This window comes from Rhinolophus hipposideros (genome assembly GCF_964194185.1).
Source record: "Rhinolophus hipposideros genome assembly, chromosome: 21".
Classification (NCBI taxonomy): Eukaryota; Metazoa; Chordata; class Mammalia; order Chiroptera; family Rhinolophidae; genus Rhinolophus; species Rhinolophus hipposideros.
Genome location: NC_138067.1, coordinates 41,909,694 through 41,929,637, shown reverse-complemented (window position 1 = coordinate 41,929,637; position 19,944 = coordinate 41,909,694). Strand labels below are relative to the sequence as shown.

General features: G+C 41.1%; 1 protein-coding gene and 1 pseudogene across 2 annotated transcripts in view; one reads left to right on the top strand and one right to left on the bottom strand.

Annotated features, from left to right (window-relative positions):
* Positions 1-2,062: 2,062 nt before the first annotated feature.
* Positions 2,063-2,924, bottom strand: LOC308490220 (insulin growth factor-like family member 3; the record flags this gene model as incomplete). The annotated part of the gene is made up of 3 exons (XM_081032142.1): positions 2,063-2,334; positions 2,432-2,482; positions 2,897-2,924. 3 exons carry the CDS (start codon positions 2,922-2,924, stop codon positions 2,063-2,065), a joined length of 351 nt encoding a protein of 116 aa, XP_080888268.1.
* Positions 2,925-7,898: 4,974 nt separating this feature from the next.
* LOC308489901 overlaps positions 7,899-19,944 on the top strand; it is a 39,021-nt pseudogene continuing 26,975 nt past the window's right edge. Inside the window, exons 1-3 of the transcript in view lie at positions 7,899-7,948; positions 9,415-10,142; positions 15,292-15,887. The product of the transcript in view is annotated as an uncharacterized misc_RNA (transcript). The remainder of the gene's footprint in view (positions 7,949-9,414; positions 10,143-15,291; positions 15,888-19,944) is intronic.

The window sequence follows — 19,944 nt, the reverse complement described above, 5'->3', positions numbered from 1 at the left end:
TAAAGCAATACTGAATACAAGCTGAATTTAAAAAATGCTTCTTTCTTGACTTTTTGCTTGTAAATTGTTGGCTAATGTTGCCAGACCTGAACTGCTTCCTTATTTGAACTCCTGCAAGGCCGTGATGTGCACTTTGGGGCTGAGGGCTTTGAAGCCTGGTAGGAGGGGGGTGATGTGCCTACAGATAGAATCATCTATCTCTGAGTGGCCTCTTCTGCCTTTCCTGGCCAGGGAGTCTTGCCCACCTCCTTTTTCTGAGAAGTTGTTGGGGAAGACAGTCTGGTTTGTTGATTGCAGCCTGAGCTAGTGTGTGTTGTAAGAATTTCAAATGGCTCAGGCATCTATCACTCCTCAGCCTCAGGGACCCTCCCTGCAGGGCTTTGCAAGGCACATTCCCATGGAGGACTGGGACCTACATCTCTGTCTAATTGACTTACGTTCCACTCAAGTCAAGTGGGTCTTCAGTTTCAAGAGCACTTAGAATGGAAGAACATATTTTGCCTCTGTTTTCGGAGTCTAGCTGGAGGGACAGTGTGGAGTCCCAGCTCCAGATTGTAAGTAGGAATTGGGAAATCTATCCAGTCAGCTCTGCACAGCTCCGGTGGTCAGGGCAAAAGCCTCCTGGAATGAGAAATCCTATTCCCAATTGTCCCCAGACAAGAGGGGGATTGGAGACCTTCTTCCCAGGGCCCATTTAGAGGCAGGCCAGCCACTGCCAATGCAAAACACAAGATCTGCCCTTCCCCCAACCTCTCTCCAGCTGCATTTTCCGTTGCCGAAGTCCTTTGCTCTGTCTCTTCCCACCCTCTGACTCTTCTCTCCTGTCACTCTCTTTCTATGTCTTTCTCTCAGAGGTAGTGTTTGTTAGGTTTCTTCCATGTAGTTACTTCTTTTCCCCCCTTTCTACACGGTACTCTTTGGAACCAAATCATTACGTGCAGCCCAAACTTAAGGGGCTTGAATGGTTGTAGTTACATAAATTATTTCAAAACCTTGTATATGGAGATTTGTTTATTCTCCCTCACTTGTTTCTTTAATTATTTATTTATACCAGTATGGACTATAGGTATTTACTGTAAGCTTTGAGTTATAATCTAATAGTGAAACTGGGGGCCAACTGAGTCCAGGGCTCATGCTGCCTGCGCTGCTCAGCCAATAGATGGACATAGGAGTTGGGTCATAGAATAAGCGTTTATTATCAGAGCAGCGGTGGTCTGAGAAGGCAGTGGGTTAACACCTCCAAAAACTGTGTTAACATTCTCAGACCAGCCTGGCATATTTAAGGGAAAATCTGGACATTCCACCAGAGGCTACCATGGTTCCAGGGGTCTTTTTGTTGTTGTTTTTGTTTTGTTTTGCCTCAGTTAGCAGTGCCAAAAGGTAGAAAAGGGGAAACAGTTGTTATTGCATTTGCCTAATTTCATCTGTGGCAGTTTCTAGGGGTAACCACTCATAGGAAGCTAATAGTGAAACCCCAGCTGGTGGGGGGAATGCTCAAGGTTTGAAAATAGCCAGATATTAAACAGGCCAAATTCAAAGGCGAATGAAACACGGAGAGAAAAAAAATGAATGACCCACTTTTATGTAAGAAAAGTCCTGTCCAACCTGGAGCTCTCAATTGATAGCCATCCGAAAGCGTCTGCTCCGAAAGCTCCGTGGAGCCAGCCTAGCCAGCCCTCTCTTCCAGAGCCCCGGCTATGGGGGTTGGGGGACCCGGTGCGGTGCATTCGTGGCTCCACTAGCGCCCCTTCCCTCCCCACCCAGCTCCAGGCACCAGCTTCATTCCCCACCCTCCCCACCGACCCCCTGGCCAGGCCTAGCCACCTGCTGCCCTGTGTTTTCCGATTCCCTCCGTCCGACGCAGTTCTTCATATCTCTGAGTGCTTACTTGCCCATCCTAAACAGGCGGAGTGCGCAGGATTCACTCCAAGTCAGGCCTATATCTGCATTTCTAAACTTACTTTCTGGAAGTTTCCATTCAGTCAGAGGATGGAAACATTCATTCGGATAGATCCAATTGTTGTGGCAGATGGTAAAGTCCCAGTTCATCTTCATCAGGCGCCTAGGGGCAGTTCCTGGAGATGGGGGAGGAGAAACACCGAGATTTCACTCCCAGAACCTTCAGCTTCACAACAAACTTCCTGTGGGGTCCAAAGGACTCAGGACAGCAGAGCTCCAGGCAGGGCCAGAAGGTACAGTTGGGGCCACAGTGGCGAGTCCGGTTCAGGGGCAGGATGGAGTGATGATCGCAGCAATACTCAGAGGGGTTGTAGATATGGTCCCCACACCGGGGTGCCGGCTGGCACAGCAAGAGTCCTGAGCCAACGGGAGTGTCTGAGGAGACATAGAGGGTGTGGGTCCAAGGAGGAACAGACACACGATTCCCAAGGGCAGCCTCCTCCCTCCCGTTCTTCCCTATCCTTCTCCTTACCTGTGACTACCTTTGAACACTGGAGAAGGAAGATTATCATGCAGACAAGAGCTATGGAAGAAAGAAAGAGGGGCTGAACATGGGGCTGAGAAAGTGGCGATGGGGTGCTCAGGGAGTGCGGATGAGTGTGCAAGACGCCCAGACAAGGGTGGTTTAAAGGTGTGGATTAGGGCTTGGGGCCATCTCTGCATGGGAGCTAGTTCAGGCAGACCCTGGGATGTCCACCACCTTCCAAAGGAGAGGGAGTCCGGGGAGACTCAGAAGTTCTCAGCCTAGGCTCCCAGGCTGACAGAAGGTTTACAGTTTGTTTTTAAAAATGGAGCAGTGTGTCCGAGAAGGTTAGGAGTGGGGAGGAGGCTGGAGTGATACTGAGGCTTGGTGGCTGCACTGGGGATAGGATGAGTGGATGCTGGGATTTGGGCTCCAAACCCAAGTTGATGGGTAGGTTGGATAGTTGATACTTACCCCAGATGTAGGTTTTCGGCATCGTCATAGCCGAAGAGGCTGTAGGAGAACTGAAGGAGAGTGATTAAGCTCAAAATGTTTAGTGATGAGAAATGCATATATTAGCTCATGGACATCCAATTCCTTGGACAGCTTCTGATCACCCCACTCCATTCTACCAATCAAGAGTCACCTGAGCATAGTTTTTTTAGGAGGGGCCTCGGGGCTCAGTATGAGGAGTAACTGAAAAAACAAGTGTTTCAGGCTACTCCAGACTTTGGGATGATTACAGCTCGGATGTACCTCCAAGTTGAGCTTCTGAGAACTTTCCATGGTGGGCACTGATGAGGGTAAGTCAATTAGGTAAGTTCTAACAACAACAACAAAAAAATTAAGTTCTAACCAGAGAGAATGCTCTGGCTCCTTCCATGTTGTGTCAAGTGCCCACTTCTCAATATTTACTTCTATGTTTCCCAAGCACTGTGTCTCTGGAAATGTCAAGGAAGACCCTCTATCAAATCACTTTTTTCCTTCTGGAGTCAACAGAATTGTCATGTAGTCTAATTGATGAGCAAGGGGCTCTGGAAACTCCACGAGGGTTGGTGGAGGGGAAGGCAGAAAATAGTGATGGTCCAAATGTAGATGTGAGCTTGGTTTGAGGATCCAGAGACGGTCCACATCTCAGAGCCAGGATCAGGGCAAGTTTTAAACACGTGCTATCATAAGAATATTATGCTAGTGGCCAATTATATGTGATGCAGTACTTACCAGTGCAGCCCAGACTGAGGGAAGGACAAACCAAACTGATGCCTAACAAGAAAGTGCCGACTATGGAAGAACCTGGACAAGCTCAAATAAACTAAAGCTTCGGAAAGGACATCAGCCCTCGGGGATGTGTGACTACCCTATCAGAAAAGGACTGAGACTTGGCCTGGCTCTCCATCCCCCACTTGCTGACAGAGCTGCCGATTTATGCTTACCCAGCCTGTCCAACAGTCCTTGAGATGTCTCTCCTTGTCCAAGCTTCCTTCTCAGCTTCCCAGACATGGGGGAAGAGTGGGGGCGGTGGAGAGTCTGGAGTGGAGTTTGGGTGGAGAGGGCCACTTTTCGCTGCCCCAGAGCCTGAGACGACCAACAATATGGAGAGTTCCAGTGAGCCCAGCCTGTCAACTTGCTTATCGCCAAATGTTAAGAAAATTTTCGATATAACTAGGCAATATAACTAGGAAAAATAATAAGGCCTTTAAAATATAATTGCCATTTTTTCTCAAATAAAACTTTATGTATGCTTGTGGGAGTTGGGCAGTTATGGTGTATTTCATTTTTCATCGAAGGAGATGGTGTAGGCAGCTTGCTGGGATAATTATTGATGTATTTTATGATAGACAATTAGATAGGCAATATCCTTATAGTTTTTTTTCATTAACTCCAAGATGCCACTGGAAAATACATGATTGTTTTATAACTCTAAACTCAGAAGCAATGATCTTATCACTTAGAATTTTTATGTTTCTTTTTTTTTTTTAACTCTTATTTATTTTAAGTGTGTTTTCCCAGGATTCCTTAGCTCCAAGTCAAGTAATTGTTTCAGTGTAGTTGTAGAGGGTGCAGCTCCCTGGCCCATGTGGGGATTGAACTGGTATCCTTGTTGTTAAGAGCACTGCACTCTAACCAACTGAGCTGACCAGCCGCCTCAGAACTTTTACATTTCTTAACAGAGCTGCTTTAAACATTTTAGACATAGACTTTTGGAAGGCAAATATAAAAATGAAAATATATGTGAAATAAGTGGATTAAGGTTTACCTAAAACTTCTCCACTTTCAGAGGATGCTGCCTGTGGTTCATTTTCACCCCCAAATTGGTGCCTGTACTTTCTTATACATTTGTTTCACAGAAATATTGTTTTCTGTGCCACTAACAGTACTGGTCATGCAACGTTTGGTTTTATTCTAAGCTGCTGACACCCATTCTGCAAGTTATGATCAAACTGTCGCCATCAGTCCTTTATTTGAATTTTCTTTCAGTCATTCCTAGAGATTTGGGTACACCTTCTGCCTTCCATTATGTTGTTGGTTTGTACTAGGCACAGCTTTTGCACCTATTTCAGAAACAAAATGTGATATTCTTTATCTACTAAGGGTGTCTTGTTTTCTTATACCTCATGAAGCAGTTGGTTGTTGATTTGCAAGAAAATATACACTTGAATCTATGCCTAAAACAATGACTGCATGTTTCATTACCAATAAATTTACATCATGCTTTTCTGTTAATGTGCCATTCTTCACACACAACATACAAGCCAAATCACATTATAGTGCTTTCTTTTCCACCCCCTTTTCTTCCGCCTCCCCTACCCCCACTTCGGTTGAAGCTGTTGTTTCTCAGTCTAGTTGTGTAAGACACAGCTCCCTGGCCCATGCTGGTGTTATAAGCCTTGCGTTCCCCACTGGCTGAGGCAGTCTGTCACCGGTCCTTGGTCCGCCGCTCATAGTAGCTCACGAAGACCACCAACTGCTCACGGCAGCCCAGTTCCATGGAGAGCTGTTGTTCACAATTTTAGCTGTAGAGGGCGCAGCTCACTGGCCCATGTGGGAATTGAACCGGGCACCTCAGTGTTAGGAGCACCTGAACCACTGGTCCGGCCCTGTAGTACTTTCTTATATTTCAAATGACAATGCACTCAACACATGAGGCACCAGCATTGCACATGAAGTGACAATAATATGAACCGATGATAACCAAGTGTGTGCATGTACAGGCAATCACAACTATATTATTCTGTCTAGGTGACAGTCATTGTAAAATGCTACTGATGATAGTATGTGTCACAATTCCAAGGCTATGGAAATGTAGTAATAAATGAATCTTAGAGCATAGGAGGTCCAGCCAATTTGCAATTTAGCATATTTCTGAGAGTCAAATGAGGTCACACTTGAAAACCTCTTAGCACAATACCTGGCACGTGGCAAGTGCTTGGTGTTTTCCTCCTGTCAACTGTACTCTCTTAAGAAAGCCACACACACACACACACACACAAAAAAAAAAATAAATAAATAATAATAATAATTTAAAAAGAAAGCCACCAAACAAATATACACTTTTCTTTCTATAAACAATTAATTATTTAGATTGTAGGAAATTAATCTTAGTCTAAATTTTCCTGAAGGAGCAAATCATTGTCTGTTTGACACTGATTTTCAACATATTTTAGGTCCTAGACAATTTTTGCTGATTTATTAAAAATTGTGAGTTGTTTTCCCAGAAACTTGCATGTATTTAGGTAGATGGATAGGTAGATAGGTAAGAAGATAGATAAATAGAGATGGGTGGACAGATGGACGGCATGCATGAAATTTCAGGGTTTAATGTTTCTTTGAGCCCATTTAAACCAAATACTACAGGGCATAAGCTCTTGCACTAAAAGGAATATAGCTGGTGCAGAAGTACACATTCCTTCAGCAAAGAAAGCCCTTTTTCGTGATCTCAGAGCAATTACTTCTTGAGAGCTTCAATAAATCTTTCAGTTCTCTCAAGCAAACATCAGACGATGGGTTAAAAATATATTATGTTATTTAAAAACTCAGTATATCTGCCTGTGTCCCTTGTACTGAGGCTCATGGAAGACATCCTTTTATTACATTTATAAACTGGTTACTTGCAAGTAGTTACTTCCAGGTTAAACTAACTTATGCTCTGGCAAAAAGATGAATTTTTTATCCTTGAGTAGGTTCCCAACTAAAAAGTAAAATAAGCATGAACTAAGGTTAGAAGAAATGTACAAGCGTAGATGAAGGTCCCCATTATTTTTTTAATGTTTGTTGATATTGTGTATTTCCTCCTCTGTAAATTATCATATACTATTCAGAACAATTGTTTTCTCCTTTCTTTTTATTTTATAAAAGCTCTTTGTATGTCAGGGATACTAATCTTTTGTGTGTTGCGCATTTTCCTCACAATTTTTTTCAAGCCTTGTGTCTTTCTTTCTGTAGTGTTGGTAACATTTTCTTTCTTAGAAATATTTCAAATTTTTGTGCTGTAATCTTTCATGCCCCTCTTCCATTTCTTTTCACTTTTTGGCTTCTACTTATTTAAGGAGGCCACCTTTAATTTAAAGTTATATGAGTAGTTTCTATATTTTTCCTTTTATTTTAATCATTTATTTTGGTTGGCATATTAACATTATTGTTGCATAAAGTGTGATGCTGGGTCTAGGTTGATTTTCTTGCTAATAAATGGCCTACTGAATCAATATCATTTGTTGACTAGTTTCATCCTTTTTGTGCTAATACATGATACTATCTTTTTTATATATCAATTTCTCAATAGTAATTTTATCTGTTTCTGGACTCTGCTCTGTTCTACTGACTTATACGTAATTTTCCGGGTAGTGTTATGTTCTTACATAATGGCTTTATCTTAAAATTTTAGTATCTGGCAAAAAAAATCTTGTCTTCCTAAAAATCTTTTCACCTTATTATACTATATCAAGCTCTATCTGACAATATCTATGCATTTAACTTTCAACAAGATCTCCAAAATACTTATATACTTTTTGCTCCTAAGAAGCAGCACAATTTCGATGATTTTTTGGGTAAATGTTACTTGACTTTGGAAAGGATGAAAATTTTTATGTTTTAATACTTCCTGTCCCATACGAAAACGAGACCCAGACATGTGCTGTTTACAAGAGACCCACTTCAGATCAAAAGACACACAGAGACTGAAAGTCAAGGTGTGGAAAAAGATATTTCATGCAAATGTAAATGAAAAAAGCAAAAAGCTGGTGGTAGTACTTACATCAGACAAAATAGACTTTAAAACAGACTATAATAAGAAGGACATCACAGGGCTGGCCCGGTGGCTCAGGTGGTTGGAGCACCGTGCTCCTAATGCCGAAGTCGCCTGTTTGATTCCCACATGGGCCAGTGAGCTGCGCCCTCTATAAGATTGTGAACAACAGCTCTCCCTGGAGCTGGGCTGCCGTGAGCAGCCAGAGCTTGGCCTGAGCTGCTGTAGGCTACCATGTGCTGCCATGAGCGGCTGGTGGCCAGTGTGAGCAGCTGGCAGCTGGTGTGAGCTGCCGTGAACGGCTGACCGATGACCGGCGACCGACTGCCTCAGCCAGGAGGAGTGCAAGGCTCATAATACCAGTATGGACCAGGGAGCTGTGTCCTACACAACTAGGCTGAGAAACGACGACTTGAACTGGAGTGGGGGGGAGGTGGAAAAAGGGAGGGGGGAAAAAAGGACATTGCATAATGATAAAGTGATTGATCCAACAAGAGGATATGTAACCCTAGTAAACATCTATGTACCCAACATAGGAGCACCTAAATATAAAGCAAACATTGACTGACATAAAGGGAGAGGTCAACAGTAATACAGTCATAGTAGGGGACTTTAACACCCAATAACACCAATGAACAGATATTCCAGACAGAAAATCAACAAGGAAGCAGTGGCCTTAAATGATAAGTTAGACCAGATGGATTTAATGGATATTTTCAGAACATTTCACCCTAAACAACAGAGTATACATTCTTTTCAAGTGCACAGGGAACATTTTCCAAGATAAAGAACATGTTAGGTCACAATACAAGTCTCAATAAATTTAAGAAGATTGAAATCATATTAAGCGTCTTCTCTGACCACAATGGTATGAAACTAGAAATCAATTATAAGAAAAAAACTGAAAACCACACAAACACATGGAGGCTAAATAACATGCTACCTAACAATGAAAGGGTTAGCAATGAGGTCAAGGAATAAATCAAAAGACACCTTAAGACAAATGAAAATGAAAATACAATGACCCAAAATCTATAGGACACAGTAAAAGCAGTCCTAAGAGGGAAATTCATAGCAACACAGGCCTAACTCAAGAAGCAAGAAAAATCTCAGGACCAGGGGGTGTCTCAGTTGGTTAGAGCACTAGCTCTGGGCAACGGGGCTGCCTGTTCGATTCCCACATGGGCCAGTGAGCTGCATCCTCCACAACTAGAATGAAGTCAATGAGCTGCTGCTCAGCGCCTGGATGGCCAGATGGCTCAGTTGGTTTGAGTGCGGACTCTCAACCACATGGTTGCCAGTTTGACTCCCGCAAGGGATGGTGGGCTCTGCCCCCTGCAACTAACAATGAAAACTAAACCTGGAGCTGAGCTGTGCCCTCCACAACTAAGATTGAAAGGACTTTGACTTGGAAAAGTCCCGGAAGTACATACTGTTCCCCAATAAAGTCCTTTCTGTTCCCCTTCCCCAATAAAATCTTAAAAAAAAAAGAAAAGAAAAATCTCAAATAAACAATCTAACTTTACACTTAAGGGAACTAGAAAAAGAAGAGCAAACAAAACCTAAAGTGAGTAAAATGGCAGGAAATAATAAAGATCAGAGAGGAAATAAATGCAAGAATCTACAAAAATACAGAAAGATCAACAAAACCAAGAGCTTGTTCTTTGAAAAGATAAACAAAATTGTAAACCTTTAGCCAGAGTCATCAAGGAAAAAAAGAGAGAAGAAGGGAGGGCTTTGGGTGCCGCAGACCAGAAAGTGAACCCACCTTAGGGAGATATCTGCCGTCCAACCCCAGGCCTGGACGTGAGGAAGTGGAATATCACCAGCCAGAGGCTGAAGGACTCCTGGAATGCCACAAAAGAAGATACTTATACACTAGGAAAGGTGTGGTACAGATAGTGGAGGTGATATTGAATGAGATAGTTATCATATATATTATGGCTTCCTACTTGTCTTGCTGGATTCAGTGTCAGCTTTACCAGCAGCAGAAACTTTGAGAACCATTATTATTCACCATTTGAGGGCACTGAGCTAGAGCAGGTTCAGAAGCTGGACCAGAAGTATACTGTCCTCCGAGCACATGGCTGTCTCTCTAGGGCTGGGAGTCCTCACCATGCTTGTTTTTCTCCAAGGAGACAAGAGTCTAACCAAACTGCCCAGCAAGTGGCTTCTGCTGGAGGCTGCCTTCAGCCTCCTGGCAGCAGTGGGCTACTACATAGGCATTGGCATTTACTTCCACGTAGCCTCGCGGATCAATGCCACGGACCCTTGCAAAACAGACAAAAGATTAGCAGAGGCTCTATGCCCACAAAGGTCTCACCTGGATGAACTGCCAGCTGGCAGGCACTGATGGAGCAGCAGTCACCTTTGCTGGTCTTCTGGTGACAATGTATATTGCCAGCATGGTGCTGGCCCTATGGAGCTACCGTGAACAGAAAAACCACAAAGACAGCCAAGAACAGCACAGAAATTACAGTGAGGCACCAAAATATCTGTGGAACACTCTGAGACTTTCTTCTGGAAGATAAATGTCAACCCACCTGTCTTGTTTCTCTTTTTTTAAAAAAAGGGTCCTTTAAAAATTGCACATTTGCCAACTGGGGTTTTCACATACTTGATTTTATAAATACTCTTCTTGGTTACAGTGCACAGCTAGATGGTCATTCATTTTTCTATCAATTAGTCTTTGTTGGCTGAGAGTTTGAAAAAAATATCTCCACCCTTGGTGCAAATAACATCAGAAGTTTGACTATGAGCTTGTGGTGTGGTTCTCTTACCCAATGGTAAGGTGATGGTTATGGCTAAGTAGCCACAGAAATTCTGAATGTTGAGAACTACACTTCAGGGGTAGCAGGTCCAGTGTTATAGTAGAAATCTCTTACCTGTCTTAACTATTTAAAGTCACTAAAAGAAACATGCCATTGCCCCTCATATTTGGCCCCTGGGAACGATGTTAAAGCAGTTATGTGATTGAATTCTAAACAATTACATTTTGACCCTCCTAGAGGGAAACTATTCTGTACTATGACTGCCTGGATCCCAAGGAACCTTCTTCCATTAGAAATGGTGAGGCTGGATTTCTCAGACATGAAGAGAGATGCTTTAGCATGCATGTTCCTCCTCAGGCTGTCTGCATTAGGACTGAGAGGAAAAAAAAAATTTTTGCCAGCATTCCAAGTTAGTTTCTTTGTTGTTGCAAGTCATTCAATTGGAATTCACTTTCCTAAAATATTTTATGTTTCTTAAATATAAAGCTCCCAAGTACTGAGAAATAAAATTCAGAAACGTCTTAAACATGTTATTCAACTATTTCAAAGAGAAAGCATTTTATTTTACTAGACAATAAAGGCTTATAGGAGGCTTCTTCATTGCTGCATTCTGTGACAGTGCCATATAGAGAAAGCCTTCAAAGGTAGATTGCAATCTCTCATGACCCTGAATGTTTTCATAATGTACCAGATCATTAACACTGAATCTTAGAAACAAAGTTCTTTCAATAAAAAAAAAAAAGAGAGAGGGCCAGCCTGGTGGCTCAGGCAGTTACAGCTCCATGCTCCTAACTCCGAAGGCTGCCAGTTCGATTCCCACATGGGCCAGTGGGCTCTCAACCACAAGGTTGCCAGTTCAATTCCTTGAGTCCCACAAGGGATGGTGGGCTCCACATGCTGCAATTAAGATTGAACATGGCACCGTGAGCTGAACTGCTGCTGAGCTCCTGGATGTTTCAGTTGGTTGGTGCGTGGTCTCTCAACCATAAGGTTGCCAGTTCAATTCCTCGACTCCCGCAAGGGGTGGTGGGCTGTGCCCCCTGCAACTAGCAATGGCAACTGGACCTGGAGCTGAGCTGTGCCCTCCACAAGTAAGACTGAAAAGACAACAACTTGAAGCTGAATGGCACCCTCCACAACTATGATTGAAAGTATAACAACTTGACTTGGAGAAAAGTCCTGGAAGTACACACTGTTCCCCAATAAAGTCCTGTTCCCCCTCAAAAAAAAAGTCTTTCCTATAAAAAAAAAAAAGAGAGAGAAAGAGAGAGAAAAAAGAAAGAGGATCCAAATAAATAAAATCAGAAATGAAAGAGGAGAAGTGACAACCAACACCACAGAAATACAAAGCGGGGTGGCTGGTTAGCTCAGTTGGTTAGAGTGTGGTGCTAATAACAGCAAGGTTGTCAGTTCAATCCCCACATGGGCCACTGTGAGCTGTGCCCTCCTAAATGAAAGAAAGAAAGAAAGAAAGAAAGAAAGAAAGAAAGAAAGAAAGAAAGAAAGAAAGAAAGGAAGGAAGGAAGGAAGGAAGGAAGGAAGGAAGGAAGGAAGGAAGGAAGGAAGGAAGGAAGGAAGGAAGGAAGGAAGGACGGACAGACAGACAGACAGACAGACAGAAAGAAAGAAAGAAAGAAAGAAAGAAAGAAACAAACAAACAAACAAAGAAACAAACAAAGAAACAAACAAAGAAACAAACAAAGAAACAAACAAAGAAACAAACAAAGAAAAGAAATATTATATGTCAACAAATTGGACAATCTAGAAGAATGGATAAATTCCCAAAAACATACAATCTTCCAAGACTGAGTAAAGAAGAAACAGAAAATCTGAACCAACCGATTACTACTAATGAAATTAAATCCGTAATCAAAAAGTCCCGACAAACAAAAGTTCTGGACCAGATGGCTTCCCAGGTGAATTTTACCAAACATTCAAAGAAGAATTAACACCTATCCTTCTCAAACAATTCCAAAAATTTCAAAAGGAGAGAAGGCTCCCAAGCTCATTGTATGAGGCCACCATTACCCTGATTCCAAAACCAGACAAAGACATTTTAAAAAAATGAAATTATAGGCCAATACCCCTGATAAACATAGATATAAAAATCCTCAACAAAATATTAGCAAACTAAACTCAGCCATACATTAAAAAGATCACACACCATGATCAAGTGGGATTCATTCCTGGGATGCAAAGTTGGTTCAATATTCACAAAACAATTTACACGATATACCACTTAAAAAACATGAAAAATAAAAATCATATGATCATCTCAGTAGATGCAGAAAAAGCATTTGACAAAATGCAGCATCCATGTATGATAAAAACTCTCAGCAAGTAGGAAGAGAGGGAACACATCTCAACGTAATAAAGGCCATATATGACAAACCCATAGCTAACATCATACTCAGTGGGGAAAAGCTAAAGGCACTCCCCTTAAGATCAGGAACAAGGCAAGGATGTCCACTTTCACCACTTTTATTCAACATAGTATTGGAAGTCCTAGCCACAGCAATCAGATAAGAAAAATAAATAAAAAACATTCAAATTGGAAAGGAAGAAGTAAAACTGTCATTTGAAGATGACGTGATATATATAGAGAGAACACCAAAAATTCCACGAGAAAACTATTAGAAATGATAAATGAATTCAGTAAAGTAGCAGCATACAAAAATAATATTCAGAAATTGATTGCATTTTTATACACCAATAATGAGCTATCAGAAAGAGAAATTAAGAAAACAATCCCATTTACAATTGCACCAAATAAATAAATAAAATACTTTGGAATAAATTTAACCCAGGAAGTAAAAGACTTGTACTCAGAAAAATATAAGACATTGAAGAGAAAAATTAAAGAAGACACAAATAAATGGAAACATATACCATGCTCATGGGTAGGAAAAATTAATATAGTTAAAATGTCCATACTACCCAAAGCAATATATAGATTCAATGCAATCTCTATCAAAACGCCAATGGCATTTTTCACAGACCTAGAACAAGTAATCTTAAAATTTACATGGAACCATAAAAGACCTCAAGAAGCCACAGCAATCCTGAGAAACAAAGCTGGAGGTATCATACTACCTGATATCAGATTATACTACAAGGCCATAGTAATCAAAACAGCATAGTACATAAAAACAGACAGACACATAGATCAATGGAACAGAATAGAGAGCCCAGAAATAAATCCATGCCTATATGGTCATAGAATCTATGACAAAGGAAGCAAGGATTTTACGTTGGGGTAAAGACAGTCTATTCAATAAATGGTGCTGGGAAACTGGACATATACATGCAAAAGAAAAATGAAACTGGACCACCTTCTTATGCCATATACAAGAATAAACTCAAAATGGATTAAAGACTTAAATGTAAGACCTGAAACTATAAAAGTTTAAGAAGTAAACTCTCAGACATTACCCTTAGCAATATTTTTACTGATATATCTCCTTGGGCAAGTGAAACAAAAGAAAAAAAATGTGAGACTACATCAAACTAAAAAGTTTTTTCACAGCAAAGGAAATCATCAACAAAACGAAAAGACAGCCTACTGAATGGGATATTCACCAGTGATACATCTGATAAGGGGTTAATATCTAAAATTTATTTTAAAAAAAACCTCATAGAACTCAACACCAAAAAACAAACAAACAAACAAACAAACAAACAAAAAAGGACAGATGACCTGAAGAGACATTTCTCCAAAGAGGACATACATGGCCAATAGAAATATGAAAGGATGCTCAATCAGAGAAATGCAAATAAAGATACTACCTAACTCCTGTCAGAATGGCTCTCATCAATAAATCATCAAACAACAAGTGCTGGCGTGGATGTGGAGAAAAGAGAACCCTTGTGAACTGTTGGTGAGATTGCAAACTGGTGCAGCCACTATGGAAAACAGTATGGAGGTTCCTCAAAAAATTAAAACTAGAACTACCTTATGACCCAGCAATTCCACTCCTGAGTATTTATCAAAAGAGAGCCAAAACACTAAGTCAAAAAAATATATGCACCCCTATGCTTACTGCAGTACTATTCACAATAGCCAAGATACGGAAACAACTGAAATGCCCACCAGTAAATGATCAGATAAAGAAATTGTGGTACACTTATACAATGGAGTATTACTCTGCCATAAAAAAGAAATTGTACGCTTTGCAACAACATGGGTGCACCTAAAGAATATTATACTAAGTACGGAGTCAGATGGGTAGTAGACTTGGGGGTTATTACTTTGTGAGGTTGTACACCTGAAACAAAAAAAGATTTAAAAAGATTATTAATCATTTTACCTTAAAATTGGGAGATTATCCAGGTAGGCCTAATCTAATTATACAAGCCCTTTAAAAGCAAAGGAAGAAGACAGAAGAGTCAGAAAGATGGAGCAGAATTGTTGGTCAGAGAGAAACCTATGAAGAGTGAGAAGGAACCGACCTACCATTGCTGGTTTTGGAGGCAGAGAAAGGGGCCATGAGCCAAGGAATGCTGTGGTCTCTGGAGACTGAGAAGTCTTGGTTGGCATCCAGCAAGGAAACAAGGAACTTAAGTCCTACAACATCAGGGAGCTGAATTCTGCCAACAGTCTGAAGAAGCCTGGAAGCAGATCCTCTTCTCAGATCTTCCAGAGCAGAGCTCAGTCAGCCAACACCCTGATTTGACCTTGTGGGACTGGGAACAAAGAAGCCAATCCAGCCTGTCTTATTTCTGACCTGAAAACAAATGAGATAGACTTTTGCTGTTTTAAGCAGCTGTAATAAGTTTGTGGTGACCTGTTGAGGCAGCAACAGAAGACTAAAATTCTCTTTTCTGGTTTTTGTGGTGCCAGGTGTTGCCATGAGCAGCAGAGCCGGGTGGTGCTGGGTGGTGCCAAGAGCAGCAGAGCCTTCCCGGCACCCTCTCTGAGGCAGGGGAAGTCCTGCATGGAAACCAGCACAAGCACCGGAAGTGTTTGCAGATGGTGGAACTGCAGATCAGCTTGAAGAACTATGATCCTCACAAGGACAAATGCTCCTCAGGCCCCATCAGGCTTAAATCCACTGCCCGCCCCAAGTTCTCCGTATGTGTCCTTGGGGACCAGCAGCACTGTGACTGTGCACATCCCCCCCACATGGACATCAAGGCACTGAAGAAACTCAACAAGAATAAGAAACTGGTCAAGAAGCTGGCCAAGAAGTATAATGCCTTTTTAGCTTCAGAATCTCTGATAAAGCAGATCCCATGAATCCTGGACCGAGGCACGTTCCCTTCCTTGCTGACACATGATGAGAAATTGGTGGCCAAAGTTGTTGAAGTGAAACCTATGATCAAGTTCCAGATGAAGAAGATTCTGTGTCTGGCAGTGGCCATTGGCCACGTGAAGATGACAGACGATGAACCTGTGTACAACATCCCTGTAGCTGTCAGTGTCCTGGTGTCATGGCTCAAAAAAAGTGCCTGGGTGTGGGGACAAAGCCCCAAAAAGCAGTTTCCAGGCTCTCGGCCTCACATAGAAAGGTGCTGGCTCTGGTAGTAAATGGCCATCAACTGTGATCAGATGGCCATCAGCTGTGGCTAGTTGGCCGTCAGCTGTAACCCGTAAGCCATTGGCCACTAATATAACTGCTGTGGCTACGCTAGCAGAAAAGAAATGGGGGCTAGCAAGAGCGGATTGCAGAGAGGCGGATGCCGCTGGCGAGAATATAGTGATATGACTCCCCTACTTATGGCTCCGTGGGTGTTCCTTTTTGGCCTCACCATGTCCTGCGTTCTTATGTAGGGAGCGGGAGCTGAGACCCCGCTGGGTCCCCCGCACGACACTGGACTTTTTACATCAAGAGCACCATGGAAAATCCCGTGCCTGTACTAAGGCACACCTTAATAAATCATACTGATACAAAAAAACAAAACAAAACAAAAAACAAACAAACAAACAAACAAAATCCTAAAATACCTGTCACTGGAGAGTAGGAGGCCTGGGGTACATGGATTTATTCCCAGTGGAATGTTTATTAAAAAATAGTATAATAGTGGTTGACATTTTTCCTGACCTACAAGTGCTGTGAAAACCATCTTGAATCAGAAGTCACATATGAAGAGATAAGAATTCACAACACCATGGAATTCTAATTCCAAACAGTTTAAATGAAACTGAAATATTAGGAAAGAGGATTGAAAACTAATAAAATATACTAATGGTCTCATGAGTGCAGAAATAACAGGGTAGATAGCAAAGCAGTCCAATTCAACATACACCAATTGCCTGAATAGCCAGATCCACCTACAAAATAAAACCTAGTAAAATAAAAATTAGCAGAAATCTTCAAAACTTTAAAAATCACCCCAGGGGTGGTTGGATGGCTAAGTTGGTTAGAGCTCGAGTTCTGAACAACAGGGTTGCCGGTTCAATTCCCGCATGGGATGGTGGGCTGCACCCACTTCAACTAAAGATTGAAAATGGCAACTGGACTTGGAGCTGAGCTGCACCCTCCACAACTAGACTGAAGGACAATGACTTGGAGCTGATGGGCCCTGGAGAAATACGCTGTTCCCCAATATGCCCCAATAAAATTAAAAACATTTTTTTCAATGTCATAAGGAAAAAAAGAAAAAGGTTATTTCCATCAAAAGAATATTAATTCCCAATGAGGACAGGGAAAAAGAAAGAATGAAAGAAAAAAAATAACAGAAAACCTAAAATAGCATGCGGTTTTCAGATCTGACTCTAGTAGGAGGTTTGGTAGTAACAGCATTTAAGGCATTCGGGAGCGGGTGGGCACCGGGAGAGTGAGAGCAAATCTGAGTCATGGATCTGGGGCGGGGGATGCAGAAACTAGAAGAGATGCCGACTTTCCTGCTCCAGGTTGCATTTTTCAGGCCCACACACTGGGAGGTGCTGTCCCTCCCTGTTCTCCACAAAAGCTCTCAGGTAATTTGTAATAATTTCAACATCAAAATAAACCAAGTCAGATGTTTCAAAATTGGAGGTGGGAAACACTGTGTCTATGTGAATATGGACAATTAGCATTTACCAACGTGTATCTGTCTACTTTCTCTTGTTTAAAAAAGAAGAAATGGGGTTGTAGAAGGTTAGCAAAGGAGGGGTTTGAGATGTTGGAGTGGGTTAAATGGGCATTTTGACAACGTGGCTTCTCCTTTGGCATGTTTGATGTTTAACGGACATCCTTGCAGTTTAAGATGACACTTTTAAAATAAAATTCTCTCCTAATGATGACTTGAGCCCTGCCACTCGGTGAGCGAATCAGCAGAAGCTGGAGGATCTTATTTGGAATTGACATCCTCTGTTGTAATTTTGTTCTTCTTTATTTTTAAATTTTCTTTTAATTTCTTTTAGTTTCTCTGGAAAGAAAGGATGATACTCAGTTTTAAATGTTAAAAGTGTACAGCGCTCGCTTCGGCAGCACATATACTAAAAAAAGTGCCCAAGTTGCTTTGTTACGGTAAATCTAAATGTGTACACACAAAAATTGGAGATGGGAAAATATAATTCAAGATTGCTCATAAATAGAGGGTAGCTGACAATGGGCTATTTCTAGGACAAATGTTATGCAAGGATTCTTGAGATAGAAATGATATGCCAGGGGCAGCCAGATGGCTCAGTTGGCTGGAGCGTGAACTCTCAACAACAAGGTCGTTGGTTCAATTCCTGCATGGGTTGTGGGCTGCGCCCCCTGCAACTACATTGAAAACGGTGACTGGATTGGACGTGGAGCTGAGCTGCGCTCTCCACAGCTAAGATTGAAGGACAACAACTTGACTTGGGTCCTGGGAAAAAAACATTGTTCCCCAATAAAGCCCTGGAAAAACAAAAACTGATAAAAAAAAAAAAAGAAACAAAAAAGAAATGATATGCCAAAGGAAAAATTAATCAGTTTATTTTCATCTATATGAGGTACCAAATGGTAAGTAAAATATGCCAATTCAATATAAAGAAATGATCAAATGAATAAAATTTATGTCAAAATGATATAACTAGTCCACTAACATTTGCAGAAGGCTTAAAAAAAATCTCATTGGAATAAAATTGTAGAGATTTGTACTGTTGTATTTGAGTGGAAAAAAATAAAGAAAACAAAAGTAAAAAAAAAAACTAAAGTCATAAAGTCATCACTCCTGTAATATTATAAATATTACAACTATTAAAGGTTAGAAGGAATAAGGGAGTCCCAAAAACAAATCAAGAAAGAGAGGTGTACCATTTACAAGGCCTAAAACCAGAAAAAGTTAACAACGTTATGTGATGAGGAGTGGACCTAAAATAGGGTGCTGGAGGTTGGTGGTGGGGGTAAGGGTTGGAGGATTAAGAGAGACATCCAATTACATCCAATTGTTTTCCTTACAATTTGGTTCTTTTATTATAATGCTAATTTCACACATAGTTTTGAACTCCACAGGTTGCTATAAACCTACAGGATGTTAGGACAGGAGGCCAGTTTCCTGCCTGTCTTGCTTGTGAACCCCATGAAAGCTACTCAGTGGTGTGAATTAAGAAACCCACAGATTGTTTAAGGGTAAGCAAATCTTGAATGCTAAGACTTGACCCCAGTTTGTCAGTGTTTGATGTTGATAGTTTACAGAATATCATCACGTTGGTCAGTAAATCTTCAAAAAGGAATTCAAACAGAATTGAACTATCAGGGAATAAATTAAAGTAGCTAGTAAATATAACTGCAAATTTTTCCAATTTTGAGACCTGATATTGGGGTTTGAGAGACACATGTGTCTTGTATGGGTTGTAGTGCAGGGCAGGAAAGAGGCATACTTATTCCTCCATTTTAGAATGATAAAGAAATGGAGAACTGTACCTTAAATGCGTTTGTTCAGCATTTGGATATAGCAACCTGTGGCATAAAAACACACAGTATATTTCCAAATAATCACAATGCAGAAAAAGGCATGTGTACACACACACACACACACACACACACATCTATTCAGGAAAAGAAAGTACATTTTTTTAAAAAAGAAAAAAATCACACTATATGGAAAACATAAAGTATGGAAAACATTAAATAAGATTACCACAATGTGTAAGTAAAATAAATTCTTCTGCTAAACATCTCTCTGGTTGGAAAAAACAAGAAAAGAAAGAGAGAGAAAGATTTAAAAAACAAAGCACAGAGAATAGCTGAATACATAGTTATAAATAAAGACACCTGGGGTCAATGCAATATAAAGCAAAGCAAAGAAAAGCCACATTAATATTTAATGAAATATAAATCAAAATTATTATATAACTTTTATTTTTATTTATTTTTCTAAATTTTTATTGGGGAATATTGGAGAACAGTGTGTTTTTCCAGGACCCATCAGCTCCGTGTCAAGTTGTTATTTTCAATCTAGTTGTGGAGGGCGCAGCTCACTGGCTCATGTGGGAATCGAACCGGTGACCTTGGTGTTATGAACACTGCGCTCTAACCACAGAGCCAGCCAGCTGCCCTATATAATTTTTAAATTGGGCAAAGATTGATGAGTACCATTCATCTACCAATACCAAG